At 46.1% G+C, this 13,485-nt stretch overlaps 1 protein-coding gene across 1 annotated transcript in view; it reads left to right on the forward strand.

Moving 5' to 3' along the window:
- Positions 1–13,485, forward strand: part of LOC129813677 (retinal-specific phospholipid-transporting ATPase ABCA4-like) — a 115,317-nt gene that overhangs the window by 70,313 nt on the left and 31,519 nt on the right. Inside the window, exons 24-31 of the mRNA XM_055866079.1 lie at positions 467–648; positions 5,900–5,999; positions 6,152–6,357; positions 10,059–10,113; positions 10,326–10,394; positions 10,677–10,849; positions 11,217–11,341; positions 13,273–13,371. Of these exons, the coding sequence (XP_055722054.1) occupies positions 467–648; positions 5,900–5,999; positions 6,152–6,357; positions 10,059–10,113; positions 10,326–10,394; positions 10,677–10,849; positions 11,217–11,341; positions 13,273–13,371 (1,009 nt within the window). The remainder of the gene's footprint in view (positions 1–466; positions 649–5,899; positions 6,000–6,151; positions 6,358–10,058; positions 10,114–10,325; positions 10,395–10,676; positions 10,850–11,216; positions 11,342–13,272; positions 13,372–13,485) is intronic.

Consider the following 13,485-nt stretch of genomic DNA (forward strand, 5'->3'; position numbering starts at 1 on the left):
CAGTGATCCTGTCCACTCACCACATGGACGAAGCTGACCTGTTGAGGGACCTAGCTCCTAGTCCTGACCTCTGACCTCTGACCCCAGGGCGTACAGTGTCCCTGTCCACTCACCACATGGACGAGGCTGACCTGTTGAGTGACCTAGCTCCTAGTCCTGACCTCTGACCTCTAACCCCAGGCCGTACAGTGATCCTGTCCACTCACCACATGGACGAGGCTGACCTGTTGAGGGACCTAGCTCCTAGTCCTGACCTCTGACCTCTGACCCCAGGGTGTACAGTGTCCCTGTCCACTCACCACATGGACGAGGCTGACCTGTTGAGTGACCTAGTTCCTAGTCCTGACCTCTGACCTCTAACCTCTAACCCCCGGCCGTACAGTGATCTCGTCCACTCACCACATGGACGAGGCTGACCTGTTGAGGGACCTAGCTCCTAGTCCTGACCTCTAACCTCTAACCCCAGGCCGTACAGTGATCCTGTCCACTCACCACATGGACGAGGCTGACCTGTTGAGTGACCGTGTAGCCATCATCTCTAAGGGCCAGCTCCATTGCTGTGGCTCCCCCCTGTTCCTCAAGAACTGCTTCGGAGTGGGATTCTACCTCACCCTGGTCCGGCGTATGAAGGACGTGAGGAAAAAAGAGGTGACACACTAGAATAGTATTAAAGAGATGGAGATACACTAGAATAGTATTAAAGAGATGATACTCTAGAATAGTATTGAAGAGATGGAGATACACTAGAATAGTATTAAAGAGATGGAGATACACTAGAATAGTATTAAAGAGATGATACTCTAGAATAGTATTAAAGAGATGGAGATACACTAGAATAGTATTAAAGAGATGGAGATACACTAGAATAGTATTAAAGAGATGGAGATACTCTAGAATAGTATTAAAGAGATGGAGATACTCTAGAATAGTATTAAAGAGATGGAGATACTCTAGAATAGTATTAAAGAGATGGAGATACTCTAGAATAGTATTAAAGAGATGGAGATACTCTAGAATAGTATTAAAGAGATGGAGATACTCTAGAATAGTATTAAAGAGATGGAGATACTCTAGACTAGTATTGAAGAGATGGAGATACTCTAGAATAGTATTAAAGAGATGATACTCTAGAATAGTATTGAAGAGATGGAGATACACTAGAATAGTATTGAAGAGGAGATACACTAGAATAGTATTAAAGAGATGATACTCTAGAATAGTATTAAAGAGATGGAGATACACTAGAATAGTATTAAAGAGATGGAGATACTCTAGAATAGTATTAAAGAGATGATACTCTAGAATAGTATTGAAGAGATGGAGATACGCTAGAATAGTATTAAAGAGATGGAGATACACTAGAATAGTATTGAAGAGATGGAGATACACTAGAATAGTATTAAAGAGGAGATACACTAGAATAGTATTAAAGAGATGATACTCTAGAATAGTATTGAAGAGATGGAGATAGACTAGAATAGTATTAAAGAGATGGAGATACTCTAGAATAGTATTAAAGAGATGATACTCTAGAATAGTATTGAAGAGATGGAGATACGCTAGAATAGTATTAAAGAGATGGAGATACACTAGAATAGTATTGAAGAGATGGAGATACACTAGAATAGTATTAAAGAGATGGAGATACACTAGAATAGTATTGAAGAGGAGATACTCTAGAATAGTATTAAAGAGATGATACTCTAGAATAGTATTGAAGAGGAGATACACTAGAATAGTATTGAAGAGATGGAGATACTCTAGAATAGTATTAAAGAGATGGAGATACACTAGAATAGTATTGAAGAGATGGAGATACACTAGAAAAGTATTAAAGAGATGATACACTAGAATAGTATTGAAGAGGAGATACACTAGAATAGTATTAAAGAGATGGAGATACACTAGAATAGTATTGAAGAGATGGAGATACACTAGAATAGTATTAAAGAGATGGAGATACACTAGAATAGTATTAAAGAGATGGAGATACACTAGAATAGTATTAAAGAGATGATACTCTAGAATAGTATTGAAGAGATGGAGATACACTAGAATAGTATTAAAGAGATGGAGATACACTAGAATAGTATTAAAGAGATGGAGATACACTAGAATAGTATTGAAGCGATGGAGATACTCTAGAATAGTATTGAAGAGATGGAGATACACTAGAATAGTATTAAAGAGATGGAGATACTCTAGACTAGTATTGAAGAGATGGAGATACTCTAGACTAGTATTGAAGAGATGGAGATACTCTAGAATAGTATTAAAGAGATGATACTCTAGAATAGTTTTAAAGAGATGGAGATACTCTAGAATAGTATTGAAGAGATGGAGATACTCTAGAATATTATTGAAGAGATGATACACTAGAATAGTATTAAAGAGATGATACTCTAGAATAGTATTGAAGAGATGGAGATACACTAGAATAGTATTAAAGAGATGGAGATACACTAGAATTGTATTGAAGAGATGGAGATACACTAGAATAGTATTAAAGAGATGGAGATACACTAGAATAGTATTGAAGAGATGGAGATACACTAGAATAGTATTAAAGAGATGGAGATACTCTAGACTAGTATTGAAGAGATGGAGATACACTAGAATAGTATTAAAGAGATGGAGATACGCTAGAATAGTATTAAAGAGATGGAGATACTTTAGAATAGTATTGAAGAGATGGAGATACTCTAGACTAGTATTGAAAAGATGGAGATACTCTAGAATAGTATTAAAGAGATGATACTCTAGAATAGTATTAAAGAGGAGATACACTGGAATAGTATTAAAGATATGGAGATACACTAGAATAGTATTGAAGAGGCGATACACTAGAATAGTATTAAAGAGATGGAGATACTCTAGAATAGTATTAAAGAGATGAAACACTAGAATAGTATTAAAGAGATGGAGATACACTAGACTAGTATTAAAGAGATGGAGATACTCTAGAATAGTATTAAAGAGATGGAGATACTCTAGAAAAGTATTGAAGAGATGATACACTAGAATAATATTGAAGAGGAGATACACTAGAATAGTATTGAAGAGATGTAGATACTCTAGAATAGTATTAAAGAGACGATACACTAGACTAGTATTAAAGAGGTGATACACTAGAATAGTATTGAAGAGATGGAGATACACTAGAATAGTATTGAAGAGGAGATACAGAGTGTCTCTGTGTAAAGGACCTGGTAGAGTGTCTCTGTGTAAAGGACCTGGTAGAGTGTCTCTGTGTAAAGGACCTGGTAGAGTGTCTCTGTGTAAAGGACCTGGTAGAGTGTCTCTGTGTAAAGGACCTGGTAGAGTGTCTCTGTGTAAAGAGTCTCTGTGTAAAGGACCTGGTAGAGTGTCTCTGTGTAAAGAGTCTCTGTGTAAAGGACCTGGTAGAGTGTCTCTGTGTAAAGGACCTGGTAGAGTGTCTCTGTGTAAAGAGTCTCTGTCTAAAGGACCTGGTAGAGTGTCTCTGTGTAGAGTGTCTCTGTGTAAAGGACCTGGTAGAGTGTCTCTGTGTAAAGGACCTGGTAGAGTGTCTCTGTGTAAAGGACCTGGTAGAGTGTCTCTGTGTAAAGGACCTGGTAGAGTGTCTCTGTGTAAAGGACCTGGTAGAGTGTCTCTGTGTAAAGGACCTGGTAGAGTGTCTCTGTGTAAAGGACCTGGTAGAGAGTCTCTGTGTAAAGGACCTGGTAGAGTGTCTCTGTGTAAAGGACCTGGTAGAGTGTCTCTGTGTAAAGGACCTGGTAGAGTGTCTCTGTGTAAAGGACCTGGTAGTGTCTCTGTGTAAAGGACCTGGTAGAGTGTCTCTGTGTAAAGGACCTGGTAGAGTTTTACAATTATGTTGTCCTTCTCTCTGTCAGAATGAGTGTGACAATGGATCTGAATATCTCTATGTGCAAATGTATTTGCGACTCACCACCCGGATTCGGTCCTTTGTAACACAATTTTAAATCGTTTTTTTTTTACATTGGATAAAAGTAGAGACTCAAAGCTTGAAAATGGTATATCGTACACTACAGTTGAGAAACAAAGGGAAAGTCATTCTGCTTTGAAAGTTGATGAACTTGTAACCTCACTTTTGAGAAAATGGCTCTTGAATGTTCAGGTATACCTTTCTAGAGCGCCTACACAGATTATTCACGTAACGTTAGTTAGCGAGCCAGCAAGCTAACATTAGCTATACACAGATCGTACACGTAACGTTAGCTAGCAAGCCAGCCAGCTAACATTAGCTATACACAGATCGTACACGTAACGTTAGCTAGCGAGCCAGCCAGCTAACATTAGCTATACACAGATCGTACACGTAACGTTAGCTAGCGAGCCAGCCAGCTAACATTTGCTATACACAGATCGTACACGTAACGTTAGCTAGCGAGCCAGCCAGCTAACATTTGCTATACACAGATCGTACACGTAACGTTAGCTAGCGAGCCAGCCAGCTAACATTAGCTATACACAGATCGTACACGTAACGTTAGCTAGCGAGCCAGCCAGCCAGCTAACATTAGCTATACACAGATCGTACACGTAACGTTAGCTAGCGAGCCAGCCAGCCAGCTAACATTAGCTATACACAGATCGTACACGTAACGTTAGCTAACTAGCTAAAAGTACATTTTACATTTACATTTAAGTCATTTAGCAGACGCTCTTATCCAGAGCGACTTACAAGTACATACATTCATACTTTTTTGTACTGGCCCCCCGTGGGAATCGAACCCACAACCCTGGCGTTGCAAGCGCCATGCTCTACCAACTGAGCTACACGGGACCGTAAAGTAGAACTTAACTTGAAATGAAAACAACTTTCTGACAAAATTAGAAACATATAATATCTGAAAATGTAGCTAGACTCTTACCCGTAAACATGAATGAATTTGTCTTCCTCTGTCACGGTTGCCCTTCGTTTGAAGATATAATCCGGAGACAGGTGTTTTATCCAACACCCTTCTTTCAACTTTCTCCACATTTGGAAATCATCTCTCTGCTTTGACCGGGCATTGCACTGATTTCAAAACTCGGTCAATGACACCGTTACTTCCCCACCATTGTCATCTGAAGACTCTACAAAGTCTGGTCCAATTAAAATGTTCTTACCAATATCAGGGATTTCCTCATCGTCTGGTTCATTTTCAGAGTCGGCATGGCGCGATCGTCCTCCAGGAAGTAGTCTATCGCGTTGTTTTCCCGATTTAAAGCACTATTAAATATATATACATTTTGGCCATTTATCAGACGCTCTTGTCCAGGGCGACTTACAGTAGTGAGTGCATACATTCTCGTACTGGTCCCCCGTGGGAATCGAACCCACAACGCTGACGTTGCAAGTGCCACGCTCTACCAACTTAGCCACACGGGACCACTTCAGGGCAGCAATGATGAGAGCAATAGCTAAACTTTTTCAGTTCTTCATATCTTTCAAAAAAAGCCGTGATAGACAGAGTTATCCACACATACTTAGCAGCTCATGTGATAGACAGAAGCATGCTACATGGCAGACCAATCCGAACTCATCTCTCGGCATGTCCAGCCCACTCATTATTTCAGCCAATCATGGCTAGCGGGAATGTTCCTTTATTTTTTCGTGGCTAAACCAACTAGGCTCATTATTTAACCATTTTATTCGTATTTAAAGACGACATACAAGTTTGTTATTAGGGCACATGAGAGTTCAGATGTTCCAGAATGCATTTCTGCCAAAAAATGTATATATAATTTTTTTATAAACAAAACCTCTCTTGTGAAATATGGACGTGCAACATGCGCCTAGTTTCTTGAAACGGGTCAAATTTGAAAGTGTTTGAAACATGTTGTTGTTCTTCTACCTCTCTCTCGCGCTCTTTCCCTCTTTCTCTGTGCTTCTCCTGCTCTCTCTGTCCATCAGAATGAGTGTGACTGTGCCTCAGAGTGTTCCTGTACCTGTTCCACCTGCACCAAGGTGAAAGAGGAATCCCAGGGTCAGCAGCTGGAGAGAGCTCTGGATGGTGGGGAAGTGTGTGTGATCGTGTGTGTGTGTGTGTGTCTAGATACTCTAATCAACCACTAGTTCTGTAATATTCACCCCATGTCCATTCTTCCTCATCATCAATACGTCAATCAATCAATCAATGTACAAAACTTTTGTATCTTCTCCCAGGTGACGTGGACAACATCACCACGCTGATCCATCACCACGTCCCAGAAGCCAAGCTGATCGAGGCCATCGGCCAGGAGCTGACCTTCCTGCTGCCCAACAAGGGTTTCAAACACCGGGCCTATGCCTCCCTCTTCAGAGAACTGGAGGAAACATTGGGAGACATGGGCCTCAGCAGCTTCGGCATCTCTGACACCTCACTGGAGGAGGTGAGACTGGGGGTAGGGGGAGATAGGACTGGAGGGTAGGGGGAGATAGGACTGGAGGGTAGGGGGAGATAGGACAGGGGAGGAGGGGAATGTGGTAGGGGAGGTGAGACTGGGGGTAGGGGGAGATAGGACAGGGGAGGAGGGGAATGTGGTAGGGGAGGTGAGACTGGGGGTAGGGGGAGATAGGACTGGGGAGGAGGGGAATGTGGTAGGGGAGGTGAGACTGGGGAGGAGGGGGAGATAGGACTGGAGGGTAGGGGGAGATAGGACTGGGGAGGAGGGGAAGGGGGTAGGGGAGGTGAGACTGGGGGTAGGGGGAGATAGGACTGGGGGCTAGGGGGAGATAGGACTGGAGGGTAGGGGGAGATAGGACTGGAGGGTAGGGGGAGATAGGACTGGAGGGTAGGGGGGGATAGGACTGGAGGGTAGGGGGAGATAGGACAGGGGAGGAGGGGAATGTGGTAGGGGAGGTGAGACTGGGGGTAGGGGGAGAGATAGGACTGGAGGGTAGGGGGAGATAGGACAGGGGAGGAGGGGAATGTGGTAGGGGCGGTGAGACTGGGGGTAGGGGGAGATAGGACTGGAGGGTAGGGGGAGATAGGACTGGAGGGTAGGGGGAGATAGGACTGGAGGGTAGGGGGAGATAGGACAGGGGAGGAGGGGAATGTGTTAGGGGAGGTGAGACTGGGGGTAGGGGGAGGTGAGACTGGGGAGGAGGGGAATGTGGTAGGGGAGGTGAGACTTGGGGTAGGGGGAGATAGGACTGGAGGGTAGGGGGAGATAGGACAGGGGAGGAGGGGAATGTGGTAGGGGAGGTGATACTGTGGGTAGGGGGAGATAGGACAGGGGAGGAGGGGAATGTGGTAGGGGAGGTGAGACTGGGGGTAGGGGGAGATAGGACTGGGGAGGAGGGGAATGTGGTCGGGGAGGTGAGACTGGGGGTAGGGGGAGATAGGACAGGGGAGGAGGGGAATGTGGTCGGGGAGGTGAGACTGGGGGTAGGGGGAGATAGGACAGGGGAGGAGGGGAATGTGGTAGGGGAGGTGAGACTGGGGGTAGGGGGAGATAGGACTGGAGGGTAGGGGGAGATAGGACTGGGGGCTAGGGGGAGATAGGACTGGAGGGTAGGGGGAGATAGGACTGGAGGGTAGGGGGAGATAGGACTGGAGGGTAGGGGGGGATAGGACTGGAGGGTAGGGGGAGATAGGACAGGGGAGGAGGGGAATGTGGTAGGGGAGGTGAGACTGGGGGTAGGGGGAGAGATAGGACTGGAGGGTAGGGGGAGATAGGACAGGGGAGGAGGGGAATGTGGTAGGGGCGGTGAGACTGGGGGTAGGGGGAGATAGGACTGGAGGGTAGGGGGAGATAGGACTGGAGGGTAGGGGGAGATAGGACTGGAGGGTAGGGGGAGATAGGACAGGGGAGGAGGGGAATGTGGTAGGGGAGGTGAGACTGGGGGTAGGGGGAGGTGAGACTGGGGAGGAGGGGAATGTGGTAGGGGAGGTGAGACTTGGGGTAGGGGGAGATAGGACTGGAGGGTAGGGGGAGATAGGACAGGGGAGGAGGGGAATGTGGTAGGGGAGGTGATACTGTGGGTAGGGGGAGATAGGACAGGGGAGGAGGGGAATGTGGTAGGGGAGGTGAGACTGGGGGTAGGGGGAGATAGGACTGGGGAGGAGGGGAATGTGGTCGGGGAGGTGAGACTGGGGGTAGGGGGAGATAGGACAGGGGAGGAGGGGAATGTGGTAGGGGAGGTGAGACTGGGGGTAGGGGGAGATAGGACTGTGGAGGAGGGGAAGGGGGTAGGGGGAGATAGGACTGTGGAGGAGGGGAAGGGGGTAGGGGGAGATAGGACTGGGGAGGAGGGGAAGGGGGTAGGGGGAGATAGGACTGTGGAGGAGGGGAAGGGGGTAGGGGGAGATAGGACTGTGGAGGAGGGGAAGGGGGTAGGGGGAGATAGGACTGTGGAGGAGGGGAAGGGGGTAGGGGGAGATAGGACTGTGGAGGAGGGGAAGGGGGTAGGGGGAGATAGGACTGTGGAGGAGGGGAAGGGGGTAGGGGGAGATAGGACTGTGGAGGAGGGGAAGGGGGTAGGGGGAGATAGGACTGTGGAGGAGGGGAATGTGGTCGGGGAGGTGAGACTGGGGGTAGGGGGAGATAGGACAGGGGAGGAGGGGAAGGGGGTAGGGGAGGTGAGACTGGGGGTAGGGGGAGATAGGACTGGGGAGGAGGGGAATGTGGTTGGGGAGGTGAGACTGGGGGTAGGGGGAGATAGGACAGGGGAGGAGGGGAATGTGGTTGGGGAGGTGAGACGGGGGGTAGGGGGAGATAGGACAGGGGAGGAGGGGAATGTGGTCGGGGAGGTGAGACTGGGGGTAGGGGGAGATAGGACAGGGGAGGAGGGGAATGTGGTCGGGGAGGTGAGACTGGGGGTAGGGGGAGATAGGTCTGGGGAGGAGGGGAAGGGGGTAGGGGGAGATAGGACTGTGGAGGAGGGGAATGTGGTTGGGGAGGTGAGACTGGGGGTAGGGGGAGATAGGACTGGAGGGTAGGGGGAGATAGGACAGGGGAGGAGGGGAAGGGGGTAGGGGAGCTGGGACGTGCACGGTTGCGTCCCCGATGTGTCTGTCTTCATTTGTAGCCTGTCAGAAAGACCCGATCACTTTATGGAGAGCCATGTGAGTGAGAGGCGCTCGTATTGCTTAGTACTCAGGGAGAAGGGCACACCTCTGCACTCCAGGCTGCAAAAAGGCATGGATTTTTTTTAGGTTGCATTACGGCCACACAAAGGGGTTGCCGTAGTGAAATTCGAGGCATTGTCAAGTGCTTGTCAAATTGTGAATGAGAGAATGATGTAGTGTGTACAGCCTGCGCAAAAAAAACTAAGCAGAGCTCATACCTTTCAAGCGACTTTTTTCAAATCATCATTAGTCTCATCATGCACCCTTACCATGCATTAAACATCAAAACATATAGCCCAATGTTTATAGAACAACTAAAGTTACGTTAATAACTCTAAATTAAGCATATAGGAGTACCTATTTCTTTGTTAACCGCTCAACACAGAATAGCCACGTGTGTGTGTGCTCTTCCTCAAATCGTTTGGAGAAAATGTTTATATTTTATTCAGCTTTGTTCAATTGTATTCTTCATACTATAAAATAATATAAAATAATGCCACGGAATTAGAAGGAAATCTTGTCTGCTGAATGAACTAGTGGAGCCCCACAGCCATTTGGCACAGCCAGATCAGGACATAACATAAGGACAACTCTGAGTATGCTATTCTGTTCTTCTGAAGTTCTACATTTTCTTCACATCATGTTTCTTTAGTGGAATGGAGGGAGGGAGGTTCCAAAATAAATAATGGATTTATTGTGAAGGTGTAGGCTATATTACATGGATTTATTAGACTTTTTAAAATGTAGATCTGTAGGTCTGCATCAGTGGCTTGTAGTCCTGTTGTGTGGAAGCCAGGAGATGCTAAATGTGTTTACGTTAATTAACGGTCAATTACCGTGAGACCAACAGTTATTTGCTTGACAATCACCGGCTGACGAAATTTCATGACCGCCACAGCCCTAATTGGGATCATGGTGAAATTTGGCACACATGGTCAGGGGTACAAGAGTAGGTGGCCTGTATTCTATTTGAACACATACATTGGGTCCAAATGAATAGCGGATGTTTCTTCCCTCCAGATCTTTCTGAAGGTGACAGCAGATGGGGAAGCAGCAGCCAATACCAAAACTCCAGGTAAATGCCACACTCACTGTCCCTACAGTCTACTACTCTCCAATTTACTTCCTACCTTCTTTTACAACTTATGAATGTTCCTCTTTTAAGTCGTTTCTGTTGTGTTGTTGTCGTCGATGATGACGTTGTTGTTGTGAAGTGTCATGGTGTTGTGAGGTGTTTTGATGTCTTGTGTTGTCTTGTGCTGTGACCTGTGGACCACCCTACCATAGAACAGTGGATGTTGCTCAAGAGAACCAAAAGCTGCAGTAAAGTTGGTGTGGACGAGGGTGAACCTGAAGGTTAGAATCAGCCACTAAGCCTGTCTGTTTTCACACCAGGCGCTTGCCTAGAGACATTTAAATAGTTGGTGCCTTTAGTCTGGCAAGACAAGACTCACAGCATCACTTTGGCTAAGCATGTAAGTCAGACTAAGCGAGAATACCTTTCCTGTAATCCAAAGCTAATGCTTCAGCACCGCAAGCTAACACAGTTTGAGGAACCCTATGCCTAAACCTTAACCTTTGTACCTGCCGGTCAAATATATCCACTTCCTAATGACTATCTTCTCCTGCTTTACACAGAGGCTAACGGTCTGAAGCAGGCCAACGGTGGGGGTAACCATGACGACGACAACAGCGCTGGGAAAGGGTCGAGTCAGGTCAAAGGAGCCAATCTGGTCATGAAGCAGTTTCTGGCCCTGCTGGTCAAGAGGTTTCATCATGCTACCAGATCATACAAAGACTTCCTCGCACAGGTTTTGGACTACAACTAGATGGAGGGATGGTGGGGGGGTGGGATGGAGGGATGGTGGGGGGGTGGGATGGAGGGAGGGTGGGATGGGTGGTGGGGTGGGATGGGGGAGGGTTGGATGGAGGGAGGGTGGGATGGGTGGTGGGATGGATGGTGGGAGGGAGGGAGGGTGGGAGGGTGGGATAAAAGATAGATGGGAAGGTATTCTGGTCAAAAAGCACTTCCTGTCCCTGCTGGTCAAGTGCCTATGGGGCTAGGGGATGGTTTGGGATTCAGAGTCAGAATATTATACCTGGTCAGGTCACATTGGGTCAGAGAAAAACTGGGATGGTGTCCTTTGAGTAATAGTGTGAATGGTTTTGTGTCCCCAGATCGTCCTGCCTGCTAGCTTCGTCCTGATAGCCCTGATCTTCACCATGATTGTGCCTCCGTTTGGAGAGTACCCCGCCCTCACCCTCACTCCCTGGATGTACGGAAAGCAGTTCACTTTCTTCAGGTTAGTCTCTCGCCGTTTGGAGAGTACCCCGCCCTCACCCTCACTCCCTGGATATGCGGAAAGCAGTTCACTTTCTTCAGGTTAGTCTCTCGCCGTTTGGCAACTCACCAAGAGATCCCCACACAGGATTTCAATCTCAATGTCTGAATACTCTGATCCTGGCTGGTCCTGATCTCATGGTCTTGGAACAGCCACCTGAAATGTTTTGTGCTTGCAGATACATCACATTATATTAGGTGTCTAACCAGTAGGTCATGACCCTTTTCTCATCACATTATATTAGGTATCTAACCAGTAGGTCATGACCCTGGTCTCATCACATTATATTAGGTATCTAACCAGGAGGTCATGACCCTGGTCTTCCTGTTCTCATCACATTATATTAGGTATCTAACCAGTAGGTCATGACCCTGTTTTCATCACATTATATTAGGTATCTAACCAGGAGGTCATGACCCTGGTCTTCCTGTTCTCATCACATTATATTAGGTGTCTAACCAGGAGGTCATGACCCTGGTCTTCCTGTTCTCATCACATTATATTAGGTGTCTAACCAGTAGGTCATGACCCTGGTCGTCCTGTTCTCATCACATTATATTAGGTGTCTAACCAGTAGGTCATGACCCTGGTCTTCCTGTTCTCATCACATTATATTAGGTGTCTAACCAGTAGGTCATGACCCTGGTCTTCCTGTTCTCATCACATTATATTAGGTATCTAACCAGGAGGTCATGACCCTGTTCTCATCACATTATATTAGGTATCTAACCAGTAGGTCATGACCCTGTTCTCATCACATTATATTAGGTATCTAATCAGTAGGTCATGACCCTGGTCTTCCTGTTTTCATCACATTATATTAGGTGTCTAACCAGTAGGTCATGACCCTGTTCTCATCACATTATATTAGGTATCTAACCAGTAGGTCATGACCCTGGTCTTCCTGTTCTCATCACATTATATTAGGTATCTCACCAGTAGGTCATGACCCTGGTCTTCCTGTTCTCATCACATTATATTAGGTGTCTAACCAGTAGGTCATGACCCTGGTCGTCCTGTTCTCATCACATTATATTAGGTGTCTAACCAGTAGGTCATGACCCTGTTCTCATCACATTATATTAGGTATCTAACCAGTAGGTCATGACCCTGTTCTCATCACATTATATTAGGTATCTAACCAGTAGGTCATGACCCTGTTCTTCCTGTTCTCATCACATTATATTAGGTATCTAACCAGTAGGTCATGACCCTGTTCTTCCTGTTCTCATCACATTATATTAGGTATCTAACCAGTAGGTCATGACCCTGTTCTCATCACATTATATTAGGTATCTAACCAGTAGGTCATGACCCTGGTCTTCCTGTTCTCATCACATTATATTAGGTATCTAACCAGTAGGTCATGACCCTGGTCGTCCTGTTCTCATCACATTATATTAGGTATCTAACCAGTAGGTCATGACCCTGGTCTTCCTGTTCTCATCACATTATATTAGGTATCTAACCAGTAGGTCATGACCCTGGTCTTCCTGTTCTCATCACATTATATTAGGTATCTAACCAGTAGGTCATGACCCTGTTCTCATCACATTATATTAGGTATCTAACCAGTAGGTCATGACCCTGTTCTCATCACATTATATTAGGTATCTAACCAGTAGGTCATGACCCTGGTCGTCCTGTTCTCATCACATTATATTAGGTATCTAACCAGTAGGTCATGACCCTGGTCTTCCTGTTCTCATCACATTATATTAGGTATCTAACCAGTAGGTCATGACCCTGGTCGTCCTGTTCTCATCACATTATATTAGGTATCTAACCAGTAGGTCATGACCCTGGTCGTCCTGTTCTCATCACATTATATTAGGTATCTAACCAGTAGGTCATGACCCTGTTCTTCTTCTCTTTCTTCCTCCGGTTCTCAGTAACGAGCGACTGGAGAACTACCAGATGAGACATTTCACCAAGGTGTTGTTGAATCCCCCTGGCCTAGGGACTCGCTGTATGGCAGGAACCCCTCTACAGTGAGTACCAGCCACTCCAGGTTGAAGACTGTGTTCTGACTAGTATTCTGAAATCTACTCTACTCACTATAAATCACCAAGTTCTCTGCTCACGTATTGTGTGTGTTCCTGTGA

The sequence above is a fragment of the Salvelinus fontinalis genome, chromosome 17, assembly GCF_029448725.1.
Source record: "Salvelinus fontinalis isolate EN_2023a chromosome 17, ASM2944872v1, whole genome shotgun sequence".
Classification (NCBI taxonomy): domain Eukaryota; kingdom Metazoa; phylum Chordata; class Actinopteri; order Salmoniformes; family Salmonidae; genus Salvelinus; species Salvelinus fontinalis.